Genomic DNA, 17633 nt, shown 5'->3' on the forward strand with positions numbered 1-17633 from the left:
TCTGGGTCATTAGGAAAGTCATTCCTAACCCTGGTGAGGCTGAGGGCTCAAGGTGGGAGGGTTACCCCAACTCCCAAAGATAAGCCCTTGCATGACCATGGTGAACACCCCTGACCCTAATGGTTCATTCATCACCTCTGTTTTTCAAGGCAGTGCATTCCGGGAGAAAATAATGTATCTGTTTCCCAAATTCTCAGGCCTTAGTGGTCTGACAACCCGAGGTGAACAAACTGAATTGAGAAAGTGCAAGAACAGTAGCACGAAACAATGTGAAGGCAGGCTGCCTACGGAATCGTCAGGGATGAGGAAGATGGTTCTAGAAAGAAGGGGCAAACAAGCTGGCTTCAAGGGTCTTTCCACATTGAGACTGTCCGGTCGCCCCTGTCTCTACTCGCCCTTCATTGAGTCCAGTGATCAGACAGCAGTCAAATCTTTGTTTTTTACTTTATTGTACAAAAAAAGGGAAAACAAAACTTCCACAGTTGGCCTTCAGCTTAGGCAGACACCTCTAAGCCATTCCCTCCCACCTCCCATGATGCAAATTCAAGTTGCAGTTGTTGTTGAAACCTACAAAAACACTTCTTAAATATTAGGAAAAAACCGGGAGGTGGGGTGGGAGTGAGGGTCCTCCCACCCCAGCCGTCCCATCCCAGTGCCAAAATGCACCGAGTCACCTCTCACAGCACTAACTCCCCCACCACCACAGCCCTGTTCGTACTGTAAGAATTTTTCAAATTTTAAAACAGGAAAAAAAAAAAAAGTGCCCCATTCAAAGTTGTTTTTAAATGAAAACACATTCCGCTAAAACAACAGCGCAGGGGCACTCAGGGTAATGGGGTTCTTTGCAGGGGCTCTTGGGAAGAAATAGAACCTTACGGACCCCTGTACCTAATTCCAGGATCCGGACAAAGGGGAGTAGGAGTGGGGAGTGTCCCTCCCTAGCCACCCCCTCCCCCCCACAGCACCATGGCTAAGGCAAAGCAGATGGTCTGCCTTCCTCTGGGAAGGGGACCTACCTTTCCCATCCCACCTCCTAGGTAGAGTTCCCATTCTGCCCCATCCCTTGGCTTCCATTCGGAGGGGAAGGTGGAAATGCACAAAGCCCCAATTAAATAGGTCACTGATGTGATTGTTTTTTTTTTTAAAAAGAGAGAAGCCAAAATTTAATAAAAAACAAACCAACAAAAATTAAACCCACAGAGGCAAGGTGGCTTGGCTTATGAAGAATCTGGGAATCAGGTACCAAAACGAGGGGGATGGCTGGGAAGGCTTAGGAGGACAGCTTGCAAAAGCAGCTTTTGCAGACCTCTTCCCAAAGCTGTGGATTTGGGGAGGTGGGGCGGGGAAGGGAGCACACCTGAGAAATCAAAGGAAACAGGCGTGGGGCAGCTGCAGGATATGCAGGGGGAAAGACAGGAGGGATGTGTAAGTTAAGAGCTTCCAACACATTTCTTGAAGGCCAGGTTCAGGGCCCAGGGTGGCTGGGTGACCCCTCAGATGAGCTGCAGGGGCCTTTCCCACCAAATCAAAGCTTTAAGCTTCACCTGGTCCGTTCCCCCTCCCCACAGTCCTGCTGGGTACTGGAGACTAGCAGTAGCTCCAATGACCCTGCCAGAGGGAAACCAGTACAGGAAACATCAGAGTGGCTTCAGTACACCCCCCCAAATTGAATTAGAGATCAAGCAAAGCAGAAGATATGGAGAAAGGGGCCACCCCGGCCCATCCCCACCAGGATCAACGTCTCCCTGGCCCTCACCAACCCTTTTACCAGTTTCACACACTGAGGTGGGCGCCCCCTTCTCTCTTACACGCACAAATGCACATGTGCCTTTGCACACATCCACAGGTGCACCCATGCTATGTATAGGCCGCACACGCACACGCACGCACACACACACGCGCACATACACTTTTCCATACGCATCAAGACCGTTTTAAAAAAGTCCCAAACCTACCCCCTAAACCCTCCCTCTCCCAGAAATGACAACAGAGACGGCAGCCGAGGTCGGTAGGAAACGTCTCGTTGACAGCTCAGAGCTTAAAAAAAAAAAATATATACACATATATAAAAAACACTTCTGCCCCCTCCCCGCCGTGAGTGGGTCCAGGCAGCTCCTTCCCGCAGGGGGCAGGAGAGGGCCATGGGGCAGTGCCTATTTTCCCATAGGCGCCCGCCCCTCCTCTCCCATGTTCCCTGCCTCCAGTTCCAACGTAGGGGTCCAGGCTGCAAGCCCCTCTGGAAAGAAAGGGGTCTTTCCCAAGCTTCCACCCTCCCTTGGGTTGGGCTGCAGGTGTAGGGGGCCTCACTGAACTCTTTGGGACCCACCCCCCCATCCCACTCCCAGGTCCATTGTCCATGCCGGAACCGCAAGTGCAGAGGGGGGTGGGCTGGGCCGGTCCAGTGGTGGCTCAGTCTGATGGTTGTGCTCCCTGGAGGGCCCCCCAGGGCTGATGTCTCTGAGGCCGAAGAGTTCTGGCCTGGGCGCCTCCAGTGCCTCCCCCCACCGTATTTTGTTTTTTTTTTAAAAAAAAAAAAAAAAGGAAAGAAAGAAAGTGGGGGAGGCCAAGGGGCAGGGGACAGAACATGGGGGAGAAACAAAGGTGGTCAGTCGGGGAGGGGAGCCCCGGGTGGGGCTGAGCCTCAGTTGGAGTCAGAGTCCGAGGAGTCCCCCGAGGAGGAGGAGCTGGAGCTGCTGCCCTCGGACTCGTTGTCCTCATCCTCGTCGTCGTCCTCGTCGTCGTCCTCGTCGTCGTCGTCCTCCTCGTTCTGCGAGGCAAGGAGTGTGCAGTCACCAGGTGGCCGTCCTGGCGGGGCCCCACTCTCCCCTCCCACTGGGCCCCGTCCATCCCACCTCATCCCCATCCTCGCTCTCATCCTCGCTGCTGGATTCGGAGGAGTCCCCCCCGTCCTCAGAGGAGTCCCCGTTCTCATCATCTTCCTCCTCCTCCTCCTCCTCCTCCTCCTCTTCATCCTCTTCATCGTCATCCTCAGACTCCTTGGAGGGACGGAAGCGCATCAGTGGTCCCTGCCACACCACTCCGGGCACCGCGGACCCCCCGCTCCCGGTCCTGCTTCTGAGAGGGGCTCCTTACCGACTTAGACTGCAGGGTTGTCCGGCTGGACTTGGGGTTCGGGCCTCGCAGCTTGGTCATGCTCTTACGTTTCTGTAGGAGAGGATGGGGACGTGGGCAAAGGGAGCAGCCGTGAGTTCTAAACACCCACCGCCCCGCCCAAGTTCCCTCCTTATCCCAACACCAGCCCGCTCCCAGACTCACATTCGAGATGTACTCTTTATATGCTGCACGGTCCTGGGGAGACAGACTCTGGGGGAGACAGAGCAGGAGGTGAGGGTTGGAACATGACCCAAACCACTGCTGACTGAGCATGCTGGCCAAGTGCCAGGCAGTGGGCTGAGCACTGCCCACCATCCCACCTTCGCCCATCCCAGTCTCCCCATACCTTGGGTCTCTGCAGAGAACCCCAGGGACCTGAGAACACAGCTCAGTGTTTCTGCTTAAGATGCCCTGAAGCCTTTTCTAAGCTACCCTGTCCTAGGACTGTTGGTTTTCACGTCTGTCCTGTTACTCTACCCAAATGGAGGCGCCGGATTCAGGGTCTTCCTCAGCTCAGAGAAGCCCCTCACGATGACTTCCATAGCCTGGCTGCATCACTCCTCCCCAGAAGCCAAGTCCAGAGCCACTGCCGATGCAGTGGGGCTCACCAGACTTCTGAAACACTTAAACCCTGCTCATTTCCTGGGTCCTTGGCCAACCTGCCTGGGTGGCCGGGGAGGACACCAGTGACTCTCCCCACTTTACAGATCTGACTGCTCGAGCAAGGCACAGAAAGGAAGCTCAGCGGCTAGGGGCCGAGCCAGAGCCTAGGAGAGGCCCCTGGTCCCAGCTGGAGGGAGGAAGAGGCAGTCTGATTTGGATTGTCCCACTCACTAGCTGTGTGACCTTGGCTAAGTTACTTAACCTCTCTGAGCCTTGGTTCCCTTATCTTTGATAGTAATCATTACCCTGAAAGACTGCTGAGACACTGAATGAAATCATGAATGCAGACCAGCCACCACGATGCTTCCGTCTTCCTTCCTAGGGTCCCCCGGCCCTCTCACCTTGACCCAGAGGTCCAGGTGCACTTTGTACTGCTTCTGCTGCTCCTCGGCCTGCTTTTTGTAGTGCTCCTTCTGGCTCTGGGAGATGCGCTGCCAGCGGCTGCCAATCTCCACCATGCGCTCCTTCAGTGGCAGGTGGTTCAGCTGCCCATTGGACAGAAGCTCCTGGGAGAACTTCTGGTAACCGTTCCTGGGAGGCGGGGGTGTTGCAGGGAAGGTCAGGAGACCAACCAAGCGGCCGTCCTGCCCTGACCCTCCCCACCCCTAGGGTGAACTCCAGCCCCCGGACTCACATGGGAGGCTTCTTGGGTTCTCCCTGGAACTTCATCTTCTTGGACGAGTTTGCAGCAGCCGGGGGTGCCCGCCTCTCACTCAGCTCTCTCTATGGGGACACCCGGAAAGGTCACACTCACCCTCCCGCCTGCCCCATGCCATCTGACTCTCCTTTTGTGTACCAGGAAGGAGGAGAAACTGAGGCACAGCCAAGGAGCAACTTCCTAACAACTCACACCTGTGTCAGACAGGCACTGCCGTCTGAAAGTGCTTTCATAACTGCACTCACACGACTAGCATCACTGCCCTCGTTTCAGTGATGCGTCACTGAGGCTCACACGAGGAAGTTAAGACTTACTTAGGGTCACACAACCCAAGCTGGGACTTCTGGCTCCAAGTCCCACGCAGTGAGGAAAGCCGCCCACCCAGGAGGGTGCTCCTGAGTTTTAAGTGGAGAGAGGTGCCCCAGCTCCATCCTGCCCCACCGCGCTAACCAGAAGCCCTCTTTCTACCTCGTATCGCTTTTGGTCTTCGGCCGCCTTCTTGATCCACATTAGTTTCTCCTTCTTTTCCATGTTGTTCCAAGTCATCTCCATGGCTTTCAAGGCCTTCTCCCGGTCGTTCTGGGGACAGACAGGGGTGTCAGCTGTGGGAAGGGTCACCTAGGGCTGGAGCGGGTCTGCATGGGCGGTGGCAGAACAACCCCTTTCCTATGAAATTAATAATAAAGCAACTACTTATCCAGAAAAAAAAAAGAAAGAAAAAGAAAATGGAAAAAGCAGAAAAACAACACACACACACCCCCCCGCCAAAAGAAAGAAAAAGAAAAGAAAGAAAAGAAAACACCCCGAACAACCCCTTTCCCACTGCCTGCCACCTTGAAGCGGGCCAGGTAGTCGCCGATGACACTCTGTTGCCAGATCTCCTCGGCTCTTTTGGGCGACTCTGGCAGCTTGCCCGGCTTCCTCTCTGACTGGGCCTTCAGTGCGGCCTCCCGGGCCTTGTACTTGGCCTGCGGAGGGGCGGCAGAGGCGTCAGCCTTCCGGCCACCCCCAGGGGGCGCACGTGGCTCATCCAGCAGTTGAAGGCTCTCCCGGCCACCGCCACAGGCAAGGGTGGGGTGAGCAGAGGCGTGGGCCGGTGCAGATGTCTCCGGCCTGGGGCACAAGCCGCCCAGCGGCCCTGCTCCCCAGGGAGCTCACAGCCCACAGCTGACAGCTTCCCGCCTTCCGGCTCGCTGGGTTCCCAGCCCCACCATCTGCGCCCAGGCACCCTTGCGGCTCACACCCCACACACACCTGGGGCGGGGTGAGGAAGTACGGCTAGCCCCCAGGGGAGAAGCAGCCCAGACTCTGCCCGGCAGCCCCTCCGGTCTTGCAAGCCTGACCTTTTTCTTCTCTGACAGGTCGTTCCACATGCGGGCCAGCAGGCGGGTCAGCTCGCTCTCTGAAAGCTCAGGCCGCTCTTCCTGCAGCTGCCGCCGCTTTTCTTCCGAGAAGATGAACATGGCTGACACGGGCCTCTTGGGCTTCTCCGAGCCACCCTTGTAGATGTGCAAAGAGGGTCGGGGTCCACGGGGTGCTCACGGGGAGCCCTGCCTCCCCCCCTCCCCCAGGACCTGCCTGGTCGTGCCCCCTGCCCACCTTGCCCCCTTCCTGGGAGGGCTTCTTGGAGGCTGGGCTGGTGGCTTGCTTCTTGTTGATGTTCAACATCTTCTCCTCCCCCAGGACCCGCTGCTGTTCCTCCTCAGGCAGGCTCTGCTTGGGGAGAAGGGGCACCATGGGGCTGAATGTCTGGTCCCCAGGCTGCTTCCTGGTTGTCTTAAGGGCGCTGCTCACCAATTCCCCGGCCTCTCTCTGCCCGCTGCCCTCCCGAAAGGAACACTCACCTCTAGAAAACGGAGCAGTTCCACCTCATAATCTTTCTTTTTCTGGGGAAGGAAGGGGAGTCAGGGTCAGTACGGGGGCAGCCTCACGGGAGGGGGACAAACAGTAGCCCTCAGCAGACCTTCCAGAGCCTGGACAGGGCCTAGTCTCCCTCCACAGATGGCAAGCGCGAGGCCCGAGAATCTGCCTGGATCAGCCCAGATGCTAAACCTGGCACAACACCATGTCTGAAGCAGGTGCCCAGGGGTCAGACCTCATGCTTCAAAACCCCAGGGCCCTCCAGGAGTCCTCCCTCTCCAGGGCTGGCCCCTGCCACAGCTCACCTGGTCGCACTTCTTGTGGTAGGCGTCCTTCTCCTTCTGGGACAGCAGCTTCCACTGCTGGCTGCACAGCACCATGCGCTCTGTGCTGGGCACGTCCTTCATGTTGGCCATCAGCTCTGCGCAGTACAGCGAGTAGCTGTTCCTGTCACAACCGGCAGCAAGGGAGGAGCGGCCCTGTGAGCGACCTGGGAGGCCCAGGGCGGCAGCCCCCTCACTTCCAGAGCCTGGGCTGAGGCCCTTCCCCAACCCGGCTCCCTAGCTGCCCACTCGCCCACCCACCCCAGGGCAGCGCTCACGGAGGTGGCTTGGTGGGTCGCCCGTCAAACTTGTCCTTGAGCTGGCGTTCGGCCTTGGTGAGGGTGGACTTGGTGATGCCCTCCTCACTGATGTTGAGCTCGGGGTGCTTCTGGATATAGTCACGCATAATCTCCTGCAGAGCGAGGCGGGGGTGGGGGGATGGAGGGCAACGGGGTGTGGGGTTAGCTGGGGCCGGGGGGGTGGGGGAGAGCCGCTGGGAAGGGGAGGCAGGGAGCAAAGCTGGGGGGTGGCCGCGTGTCTGCTGTGTCACCCGAGACGTGGTGCCCTGCCCTGCCCTAGCCTGAGATCTCATGGGGGGGCGGGGCGGGGAAGGTAGGGGCAGAGGTGAGGGGCCCGAAGGCCCCTCCCTCAGCGGTAGGACGGGGAGAGACCGCCTGCCGCAGAGTGCGGAGGCCGCAGAGTCAGAGGGCAGAGGCTCGTGAAGAGCCGGGCGGGGAGGAGCGCAGCGGAAGCCTAACCTCGTACTCCTTCCGCTGCTCCAGGGCCTTATGAATCCATTTCAGCCTCTTTTTGTCCGAGAGCTGAGACCACTGCTTCCCCAGGGAGTCCTTCACCTCCTTCGTAGTGGCCTGCAAACCAAAAGCCGTCAGACACACACAGGCAGCCAGGGGCAAGGGGGGAGGGGCAGGGGAGGGGGACACAGAGGCCCCGCCCCCGCAGGCCACAGGAGGTCACGAGAGTGTCCCCCGCAGGCCAGGAGGGGAAGGCAGAGAGGCGGCGGGGGTGGGGTGGGGCGGGGCGGGGGGTCCCGCCTGGGTGCAAAGGGACAGGCTCACACACGCACACATGCACACACTCGCACGCCAGCTGGCCCAGGCCCTGTCCATGCAGCCCACCCCTGGGGAGGGGCCTCCTCTCCTGCTCCCCTGCACCGTGCCCGGCCGATCTGGCGCGGCTCCCCCTTGCCACTACCGTGCGCCCTCCCTGCCACCCCCTGGCCGGACACTCACGTCTGGCCGCACTTTGAGGTACACCTTCTTCTCGTGGGTGTACCACAGCTGCTGGGGGGTTTTGGGCTTCTCAGGGATGTCCGACTTCTTGGCGTTCTGGATTAGGTCTGGGTGATCCTCCCTAGCCAGGGCACGGGGAGCAACAGTCAATGGGGGGAGGGGATCCTGCCAGGGCAGACCCAAGCTAGCTGCCCCACCCACCAAGGCTCCTTGGCCTATCAGCTGGCCTATCAGCTCCGGTCCCTCCCCTTGAGCCTAAGCCATTAAGGTCTACAGGTGGCCCATCCATCTTCCGTGCCTCAAGTGCCAGGTTCTGGCCATTGCTACCCTCTCCTGCCGCACCCAGCACCCTGTGGCCCTCCTCTGGGCTCCACTGCCTTACCTGAATCGGGCGAGGTTTCGCTCAAACTCCTGTTTCTCCCTCTGGAAGTCCTGAATATATTTCATCTGGGGGGAGGAGGTGACGGGGTCATCCACAACCCAAGGCCTGAGCTACAAAACCCACTAAGTCCTCCTTGCTAGCTATTCTGCCTCCCAGTTGGTGATGTATACAGAGGATGTCACGAGCAGGAAAGGGATGGCGGTCTGCCTTCCAGCGGGCTGAGGATGGGGAACTCAACCGTAGCCCAGACAGCGGGAGCCACAGGGGTCTCCCAGAACACATCCTACATCCTATCCCCTCCCTTTAAGAAAGGGAAAGAGTCCCAGGAAGGGGACATGGCATTATCCAGTCACACAGTAAGCAGCGACAGGGCTGGGACTCCCCACGACACTACCCCTCTGCCCTTCCCCAACGCCAGGACACTCCCAGGGAGAGTCAGGAGAAGATGTAGGCCTTGCTCCTGTCGCGCTCTCCTCCCGTGTCTGGGGCAGCTAATAGTAATCTGCCCCCTCAGAGGTGGCCCACAGGGCAAGTGGCAGGCTGAGTCCTGCTCCAAAGGGAGATCGCATTGAAGGGAACCCAGAGTGAATTCCTGTATCTGGATTCTTTCCCCCCATCTGCTACCTTTGGGTCCCTGGCTGTCCTTGGCAATCCTGACACCATCCCCACCCCCACCCCCTTCCTCAGTCATTGCCACCTTCCCTGCCTCTGATCCCTTCTTCCAGGCTCCTGGCTCTTTGGCTCCTTGAGCCCTCCCTCCCCCAGCCCCGTCATTCTCCTTTGCTGTTTGGCTTCCCTTCCTTCGCCTGCACCGGCTTCTATCAGCCTGGTCCTCCCTTCCCACCATCCCACCTCCAGCCCGGTATCCTTCCTGCCTCTCCACACCCCTCACTCTAACTTCCTTTCCAGCCTGTCTCTTTCCCTTCCTCATCTACATCCTGTCCTGGCTCCCACTCAATGTCCATCTTTCCTTTATCCCTCTTCTTCCCAGATTCACAAATGAGTTAGCACTGGAGGAGGCCAGGGTCTCAAACTGATTGAGCGCAACCCCTGCCTCTCATCAGGCGCAAGAAGCGAGGCAGCTCCACTTCCCTCCGAGGTTCCCGCAGAAAACCGGGAGCAGAACCCAGCCCGCTCAGCCCCCGTCGCAGCCCTCCTCACACAAGACAGCAGCTTTGACAGCCGGAAGGCACCACCCAGACCAGGCTCACTCTCCACACCTCAGATCAAGACCAGGCCGGAAGGACTGAAGTTAACTTACCGAAGGGCACATACACAGCGATTCAGCGGTAGCCAGGAGAACAGGCTCAAGGCCTGTGTCCCCTGGGCCGGCACTCTGTCCACTCTACCACGGAGTTTCTTCTATCCCTCCCTGAACCTGAGACCCTCTGCCTCTCCCTCCCACCCCGTGGAAATGTCTCGGTGTTACGTGTACAGTCAGTTCTGTGACGGCCCCATCGTAGGGGTCAAGAATAGCTCCAGCGATTCATACTCCGGCTTGGCTCAAGCAGTAGTTGCAGACAGCCGGATCTGCCCAGCCAAGCTAGCTCCTTTTCTGGGTACAGAACAGGCCACGTGAGCCCGAAGCCAGGGTGTGCAGACCAGGAAGAGGGCTACTCCCAGAGCTGGTGCCCTCCCGGGAGCTGGCTGCCTGCAACTCTGTGTCCTCTCCCAGCAAATAAATGTGCCCTCTTGTCTCTCCTGCTGCCCCTTGCCAACATCTCTCCCTGACTCCATCTCGCCATGTAGCATCTCCTCTGTGTGTGGGTCTCTCTCCCCACCCCACCTCACTCGTGTCCCAGCTGCAGTGTTTTGCTGTCTATCTCTGCAAGGTACCGCATGATCTCACTGTGCTGTGTCCACCCCTGTCTGGGAGGCTGGGCAGCCCTGCCCAAGGTTAACGGGCTTGAGGGCCTGGGAGAGCGTGAGGCCACGAGGGACAATGTGTGCAAGGGGAAGCCCGCCCATGTAACCTGTGGACGTGGCGGTGGGAAAAGCACTAGGCAGGGAACCTGAACACTAAACCGGAGTCCTGGGACACGATACCCTCCTGCACCCCCGTTCATTGCCCACAAAATCAGGAGAACCCAGCCTCCCGGGGTTACCTCTACAAGCATCGAACGAGACCATGTGGGGAAACAGCAGAAGTGAATAGCTCTGCAGGCCTAACAGTGAGGACGTGTGTGTGAAAGAACACTACGGGTTTTGCCTGCCTCCGTCAGGGTTACACCTGCAGCAGTGCCCACGCCGGACAGCGTGTGGGCCTGGGAGAGGGTGATCAGGTGTGGCTGCCCAGGGCCCTACCCTGCTCAGCTGACCCACCCATGCCCCGATGCCAGGTCCCTTGGTCTAAGCCCTCACCACCCCCGACAGATGACCTACACCATACCAGCTGCTCCCGGCCTCTTCCCTCCCCGCACCTTGGTCCCCCTCCCCCCACCTTCTTCTTCTCCGGCAGCTCTTTGTATTTCTTGGACAGAATCTTGGTCAGGTCCAGGTTGCTCATCTCGGGGTGGAGTTTTGCGTACTTGGCCCGCTTCTCCATGAAAAAGCGGAAATAAGGGGTCAGGGGCTTCTTTGGGAAGTCCGGGTGTTTCTGGAAGGAGGAACAAGGACATGGTCAAGGTGAGACACTGGCCGTTCTTTGGACCTTGCCTCTCCAAACCTTTGTGCTCCTTCTCCTGGAAACTCACCTTGAGTTTTTTGCCTTTGTAAGGGTTTTTAACATGTTCCTGAGCATCGAGGATCAATTCTGTCAACGTACGGAACTTCCTCACCTGGAGGAAGAAGGGAGGTGAGTGGAAGGGGAAGTTCCGAAGAGGGGGACACCACCCAGGAACGAAGCCTTGTTTCCCAACGGGCCTTCTTTACTTTCCACTAGACTGAAGTTATCAAAGGAGGAGGGCAGGGGCCGACAGTGACACAACTCAGGCAGCCCTGATACCCAGGCAGACACCCTGCAGAGGCCCAGGCAGTCAGTACACAGCACAGGACAGCAACAAGGCGACCGCCTGACCTCGAAATGGTTGTTCATGTCAGCACCTCATTCAAACAGCTCAGGCAACAGACGCTCTAAGACGGTAAGTATTCAAGGCCACACAGCTAGAAAGTGGCAGAACTGAGAAGTCTTGGCCAGTGCTGTCAACCGTGCCACCTCCCGAAATGCACAAGGGCGACCACAAGAGCACCTTGCCTAGTCTCTTTCCTTCCTGTTTATAGACTTCTGTTCCATCTCCTCCACCAGGAAGGTTGAGGCAAGGGTAAGTGTAGATGTGTTTGAATGTGTCAGGAAGCATGTGGGGGGGATCCGTTACCTCGTTAGAAATCTCCACCCATTTGAGCTTGCACATGTCTCCAGAAAAGTCTTTAAATGCTACTTTTTCCCAGTCCATATGTGACTCGGTGGTTTTGAACTTGGAGCTGTCATTGGATGGAAGGTTGTTCTTCATGCATTCCAGCAAAGTCAGCATGTCTTCCTGGGACCAGCGGTCTGGGGAAGGGTAAGAAAAGCCATCATGCTTAGCTCATGCCAGCCCCCATCTGCTCCCCAGTCCTTAAGCACTCAACCCTTCCTTCCCAGAGCATCCCAGACCCTGAGTATTTCCCATCTGAAGGCATACACAAGACATGGCCTGGCCTTAAGGAAAAGCCATGGCCATACGGATTAGAGTGGGGACTCCAGTCCAGATAGCATCAGGCCTAGAAACCCAGACCTGGACTCCAGTCTGGCTTACTTCAAAGCTATTATCATTTCTAACACGCCAGCCTGACACGAGTTACAGTTTACTGTAGCGAAGTGGGGGGAAAGGACGCTACAGTGATTTGGGACACCGCTGGAGAACAGCTAGCTTATCGGAGAAGGAAGGGAAGGAGGGAGGCAACACATCTAAACGTGAAGCTAAATTCAATCCAAGTTCTAGGTGGCTACCCTAAATGTGCAGACGGAGGAAGGGGTGTGGGCAGTAAGAACCCATGCTGTTGTTTCTCTCCAGCAGAGCTAGAAACTAACGTTAGAGGGGTGAGTATTCCACCATCCTACCCCTCCTCTCAAAGAGGACCAAAGGAGAATTTGGGGTAAGTAAACCAATGGTAGAACCATATAGAGCAGCTGTGAGGCAAGGTAGGCAGGTGGGCAAACGCTCCCAGGGCCCTGCTCCAGGGAGACACCGCCCCTCTGCTCCCTCCCCTAGAATTCTGAGTTGTCTTCTCAGCCCAACTCCCCATGAAGGCAGAAAACGGAGTCTGGACCAGCTATTTCCAGCCACTGAAAGGTAGCTCCAGTGAGGCCTCTCTGGAGGGTGGCTACCCTGGAAAGTGAGCTGGGAGGACAGCTATCCAAGGCTAGGAGTCAAAAGGGCTCTTGTATTTACATCTGGTAACCTGGGCCAGGGTTTCCACAGATGGGTCACATGAACCCATAATCCTCTCTCTTCTCAATGTCCCACAGGCATTGCCAGATGCTCAGATTCATCCTACCCCCTGCCACCCTACACACTGGATCCCCACTGGGTGGGGTAGGGTGTAGTTATTTATCTTTGAGGCCTCAAGCCATCAAAACACCCTTTCTCTCCAACCTGCCTCACCAAAAACTGTCCTCTTCATAACAATAAAGAACCTGAAAAGCCTCCCCAATCCCTCTCATCTCCCCCTTCCTCCACATTCCTCATCTTCCCTCCCGTTCCAGAACACTGTTGGGGACACACTAGAGCTGACTGGGAACCCCAGAAGGAAGACTTGCATATGCCTCCTTCTCCCCCTCTGACGTGGGGGTAATGGAGTGTGAAAAATACAGTTTATAGGTTCAAGGCCAAATAATTTGGGTTTAGCCAAACCCCCAGTGTAAGGGATGTTTGACACTCAAGCCGCTCTCTCCCGTATCATTTCAGAGAATGCAGACTGGAGAAAACCTTTAGAAGGGGAGTGGGCCTTGCAGACCTACGTGAGAAAAGAGGATTTAAGTTAAAGAGCCCTGAGGGTCGGGGCTCCTACCTTGGCCTTTGGGGGCGGCCATTTCCAGGTCTGTGGGGCAGTCGGCTTCTCCGTTCATTCTCCAGCCGTCCAGCCACCTCCTCGGTCGTGCTGGCCAGGCAAGCCGGGGTCAAAGCCACCTCACCCTTTAGAAGAGACACCAGTCCCCATTCAGGCGGGCTGAGAGGTGGGGGACTGTCTATCCCTCCCTCCCCCAAAGGGGAGGGGAACATAAGCCCACACTCTCAGAGAAACCCAGCCAAGACTCTAGGAGGCTTAATGAGTTGGTGGGGGTGGGAGTGCGCTCCTCCTCTACCTCCTAACCACGCACCCCCCGCCCCCCAGCCCCTACAGCCCCGCTCCTCGGCGTGCGCCCTCCCCTGCCCACGCGAGAGACTGCTCCCAGCTCCCGCGTGCAGCTATAGCACCCGCCCTCCGCCCTCCTTCCCCCACCCCGGCCAAAAAAAAAAAAAAAAAAAAAAAAACCCCCCCTCTTCTGTGCGCCCCGCCCCGGGGAGGCCCCAGGCTGCAGGGCGGGGGAGGAGGAAGGGCGGGTAAAGGGCGCGCGCGGCCGCGGAAGCGGGCACGCGCTGTAGTCTCCTCCTCCCGCTCCCCCCCGGCCGGTTCCCCCCGCCTCCGCAACCCGGCGGGGACCCGGACGCAGCGCAGCCGCCGCCGGCCCCGGAGCGCAGCGGCCGCATCGCCCCCGGGGACCGGATCCGGATTCCCGCCGCCCTCCCCCTCGGGCTCCCGACGCCGTCCCCGCCCGCCTGGGCGGGCGAGCAGCCGGAGAGAAGCGGCCTGGCCTGCCCCCCGCCCCCGAGCCACCCACCCCGGCCAGAGGCGCCGCCACCGCCCAGCCACCCCGAAGCTCACGGAGGAGCCCGGCGCAGAGGCGCGACCACGGCGGGAACCACCGCCTCCTCCCCCGAGCCTGCGGCCCAGCCCCGCCGGCGCCCCCGCCCCGGCCTCCGGGGAGCCGAGCCAAGGAGAGGGCGGGAGGACGGCGGCCGGGAGGCGGGGGAGCAGCGCTCACCGGCCCCGCCGCCCCCTCCGGCGGCCGGAGAGAACTGCGCCTGCCGGCTCGGAGAAGCGCGGGCTCCTCCGCCTGCGGCCGGGGCTCGGCTCGGGCCTCGCTTCCTGCCCTCCCCTCCCCCGGTTCTCGGCGTCCTCTCCAGTGCCCTGGTCCTCTCTCGCCCAGTCCCCTGCCCGGAGGTCGCCCCGGGTCTCCTCCGGGTGTCCACCGCACCCACGGCTCGCTCCCCGCCGCCCGGCCCCGACCCCGGCGCGCGTCCTCAGCCGCCTCGGTTACCCGGCGCAGCGCGGCCTCCGGGCTTCCCGCTCCGGCGGCTCCCTCCCCGGCTCTGAGCGGCGGCGCCCTCCCCCGCTCGGCCGGGCACAGCCGCAGCTCCCTCCCGCGGCGGCAGCGGCTCCTCCTCCGGGCGCGGCGGCGGCGGCGGCGGCGGCGGCGCTGGGGCGGCGGCTGCTGCTGCTGCTGTGGCGGCGGCGGCTGTGGCTGCTGCCTGCTGCTCCTCGCGGCGAAAAGCACAAAGCACAGCGCCCTCCGCCTGCAGGCAGCCCGCCCGCCGCCCGCCCGCCGGCCCCGGCCTCAGCTCGCACACCCCCCGCCGCCGCCGCAGCCTCCGCCGCCGGAGCGGGGAGGAGGAGGGAGAAAGGAGGAGGAGCGGGAGGGGGGGCGGGAGAAGCGGGGCAGCGAGCGCGTCCTTCCCCGTAGAGCGCACACCGACCCCCGGGGAGCGAGCGCCAGCCCGCCCGCCTCGCCGGCTCCGCTCCCTCCCACAGCCTGCCCGGGCGGGCTCCGCGGGGGGCAGCTGGGAGGAGGGGCGGGAGCTGGGGGGACCCGGGCGGCCGAGGCGGAGGGAAGGAAGGAGGGGAGGGGGGTGGTGGTGGTGGTGGTGGTGGTGGTGGTGGTAGTGGTGGTGGCGGCGGCGGCGGCTGCCGCCGGGGAGGGGGGGGCCGGGGCAGGGAGACACGCAGCCGCCCGGATGGCGGCGGGGCTCGGAGCCGAGGCAGGCGGGCGGGCGGGCGCCGAGAGCGACCTCGCCAGACCCGCGGGGGAACTAACAGGCTCGGCCGGCGCGGGAGGGAGGGCGCGAGGTGCGGCCGCAGAGAGGGTGCCCGGAGGGCCCCCAGGCGGCCGTGGAGGCTCAGGGGTCGGCTGCAGCCCTGCTCCGGAGCTCTCTCCCCAGTCTTCCCAGCTCAGATTCGGGCTTCCACTCCAGCCCTCATACGCTCCCCTCGCCCGCCTCGCTGAGCGGGCGGTCCGCGCCCACCCTTATCCCCGGAGCGTAGCCACCGGCTCGGGGCGCACGCACGCCGATCGCGGCGCCAGGCTTCGGCGCCTGCCTCGCGGTCGCCTAGCTGCCGAGCAGCACACACACGAAACTTTCAAAAAAATTATCCCTACAAAATATCCTCCTTGCTAATTAAAAAAAAAAGTCTCCTTTGCTCCTTAAACCCCGCAAACGGCGAGGGGGCGATGGGCTCCGGCGGAGGAGCCTCTCTGAGAGCTGGTTCAATCCAGCCCGGCATGGCTCCCCAGGCCTGCCCGGGCGCATGGAGATCGGCGCCGCCACCACTCTCAGCAACCCCTCTCCCCCGAAATCGGCGGCGCCGGGGCTCACTTACCGAGCGTGTGAATGGGAGCGCGGGCCAGGGGCACCTTAGGGGTGCGGCGGGCCGAAGAGCCGAGCCGCAGCTCCGCCGCAGCCGACGCCGGGGCAGCAAGTCGCCAGACAAAGCCCGAGATGGCGAAGCGGAGCGACGGCTAATGGCGAGCCCCACGCGCCGCGCTCCGCCCGCCCCGCTCCGCCCGCCCGCCCGCCCGCCTCGGCGCAGCGCAGCGCCGCTCCGAGCGCTCGCCCGTCAGAGCCGCCTCGGCGCCGCCGCCGCCTCCCGGGCCACCCGGGCCTCGCCTGGCCCCTCCGCCTCCTCCGGGCGGCTTAGCCTCACCCCTTCCCTCCCACCGCGCTGGGGGCTGCACGAAAATAAAAAAAAAAAAGAAAAGGAAAAATGCTTTTTTTTTTTTTTTTTCCTTTGGTAGGGGGGGCGTGTTGAGACTTTCGGATCTTTTTGCCCCCAGCTCGCGCCGGCCTGCGGAGCCGCCGGGAGGGCTGGGGGTGGGGGCGCGCGGGGCTGGAGCCGGCAAGCGCGGGTTGAAAGCTAGCCAAGCTCTGCAGCGCCCGACCCGGGCGTATACGCCGCCGCCAGTCCCCGCAGAGAAATCGTCCTCCTACCCCCGCCTCCATCGCTCTGCGTTTCTCTTCCAATCAGCCGATCGCTTGGCGGCTCCTCCATTCTCCGGCCAAGCCCGATGCCTAGAGCGAGCTCCACTCCTCCATCTGCTCGCCCGGCTCCTCGCTCCCCTGCCGCGGCCGGCGAGACGACGTGGGGACGGAGGGGGATTTGCGAGGGAACCTGCGGCTTCCCGGTCCCATTGCTCCCTCCCCGCTGCCTCCTGCCTCCTGCTTCTCTCCTGCGTGTTTCCAACTCTCCCCTGTCGCCACTGGTGTGTGTCTGAGTGTGTGCGCGCTTTTTTTTTTTTTTTATTGCTCTTTGCTTTTGCAACCCTGGAGCCAAGTGGGGGGGGATAGAAAGGGGGGGTGTTACCAAAAAGAAAAAAAAAAAGCAAGCAAGAAGCTCTTAGGTTTGTAACACATTGGAAAACCGGGGGAGTACCCCGCCTCGTCCGATCTCGGAGCCCCGCGAGGGCCTTCCGGGTTTCAGAGCGAGCCTCACGCTATTCTCAATGCCCCTCACCTCCTTCGGGTTTAGGGTCCGAGGAGTCCGAGCAAATAATTCTCCCCCTGGGCCGTAGCAAGGGGGTGTCAGGGTGAGAGTTGGGGGCATTTCTCAAGAAGCAAAACCATCCCTCCCACCCCAGCTTCGGTAGCTGGGCCGGAGTCCGGGTTGAGAGCAAAAATCCTGGTTGGTTTAGGCGAAGAGGATTCCGGGGCAAAGTCGGAGCCGCGAGACCGCGCTTCGAGCATCTCCCCTTCGGTCTCTGCCTCCTGTCCCCTGCCTGCTCCCCGTTTAATTTTTTTTTTTTTTTTTTTTTTTGCCCCCTCGCTTTTAATCTAATTTCTTCCAACTCCACCTTTGTTGTTAACCGGCGTCACGCCCGGACTAGCCAATCCCCGCCACGCAATCAGCTTGTCAAAAAGGCTCGGCCAGCCCTGGGAAAACAGGCCGCGGGCACTGCCCCCCCAACCCTACCCCCCGCCCCCCGCACGGCGGCGGCGGCGGCGGCGGGGAGCCGCGAGGGGAGCCTTGCACCCCGGCCTCGCCGCCCGAGCCGCAGCGGGGCAGCCTCCTCGTAGGTTTCCGCTCTCCACCATCCTGAGAGCCAGGGATTTTAGGGCCTGGGCGGGGATCGAAAGGCCTGGGCGGGACCA

The 17633-nt window shown here is 60.6% G+C and overlaps 1 protein-coding gene across 7 annotated transcripts; it reads right to left on the reverse strand.

Annotated features, from left to right (window-relative positions):
• Positions 1-427: 427 nt before the first annotated feature.
• On the reverse strand, positions 428-17278 carry UBTF (upstream binding transcription factor). 7 transcript variants are annotated; one of them, XM_027098906.1, is made up of 21 exons: positions 16333-17278; positions 13240-13364; positions 11565-11740; positions 10944-11027; positions 10691-10846; positions 8251-8315; positions 7869-7989; positions 7377-7487; positions 6897-7030; positions 6601-6742; positions 6280-6321; positions 6035-6148; positions 5779-5934; positions 5269-5403; positions 4904-5014; positions 4412-4500; positions 4119-4308; positions 3277-3324; positions 3094-3165; positions 2853-2996; positions 428-2767 (listed from the first exon to the last, which is right to left on the reverse strand). In XM_027098906.1, the coding sequence occupies exons 2-21, from the start codon at positions 13295-13297 to the stop codon at positions 2642-2644; spliced, it is 2274 nt and encodes a 757-aa protein (XP_026954707.1). In that variant the 5' UTR covers positions 13298-13364; positions 16333-17278; the 3' UTR covers positions 428-2641. The 7 variants fall into 7 exon arrangements, with proteins under 7 accessions (XP_026954707.1, XP_026954705.1, XP_026954706.1 ...); XM_027098904.1 differs by lacking the exon at positions 16333-17278 and adding an exon at positions 15868-16107; XM_027098905.1 differs by lacking the exon at positions 16333-17278 and adding an exon at positions 14531-14760.
• Between the last annotated feature and the right edge of the window lie 355 nt (positions 17279-17633).

This window comes from Aethalodelphis obliquidens, unplaced genomic scaffold (genome assembly GCF_003676395.1).
Source record: "Aethalodelphis obliquidens isolate GAN/ISIS:26980383/991018 unplaced genomic scaffold, ASM367639v1 scaffold126, whole genome shotgun sequence".
Classification (NCBI taxonomy): domain Eukaryota; kingdom Metazoa; phylum Chordata; class Mammalia; order Artiodactyla; family Delphinidae; genus Aethalodelphis; species Aethalodelphis obliquidens.

Coding starts and splice junctions, on each gene's coding strand:
- UBTF (XM_027098906.1), bottom strand. CDS start 13,297: ATGAACGGAGAAGCCGACTGCCCCACAGACCTGGAAATGGCCGCCCCC. Junction 6,743..6,896: donor CGACCCACCAAGCCACCTCC/GTGAGCGCTGCC, acceptor CGGTTGTGACAG/GAACAGCTACTCGCTGTACT. Junction 5,935..6,034: donor CCTCCCAGGAAGGGGGCAAG/GTGGGCAGGGGG, acceptor CACATCTACAAG/GGTGGCTCGGAGAAGCCCAA.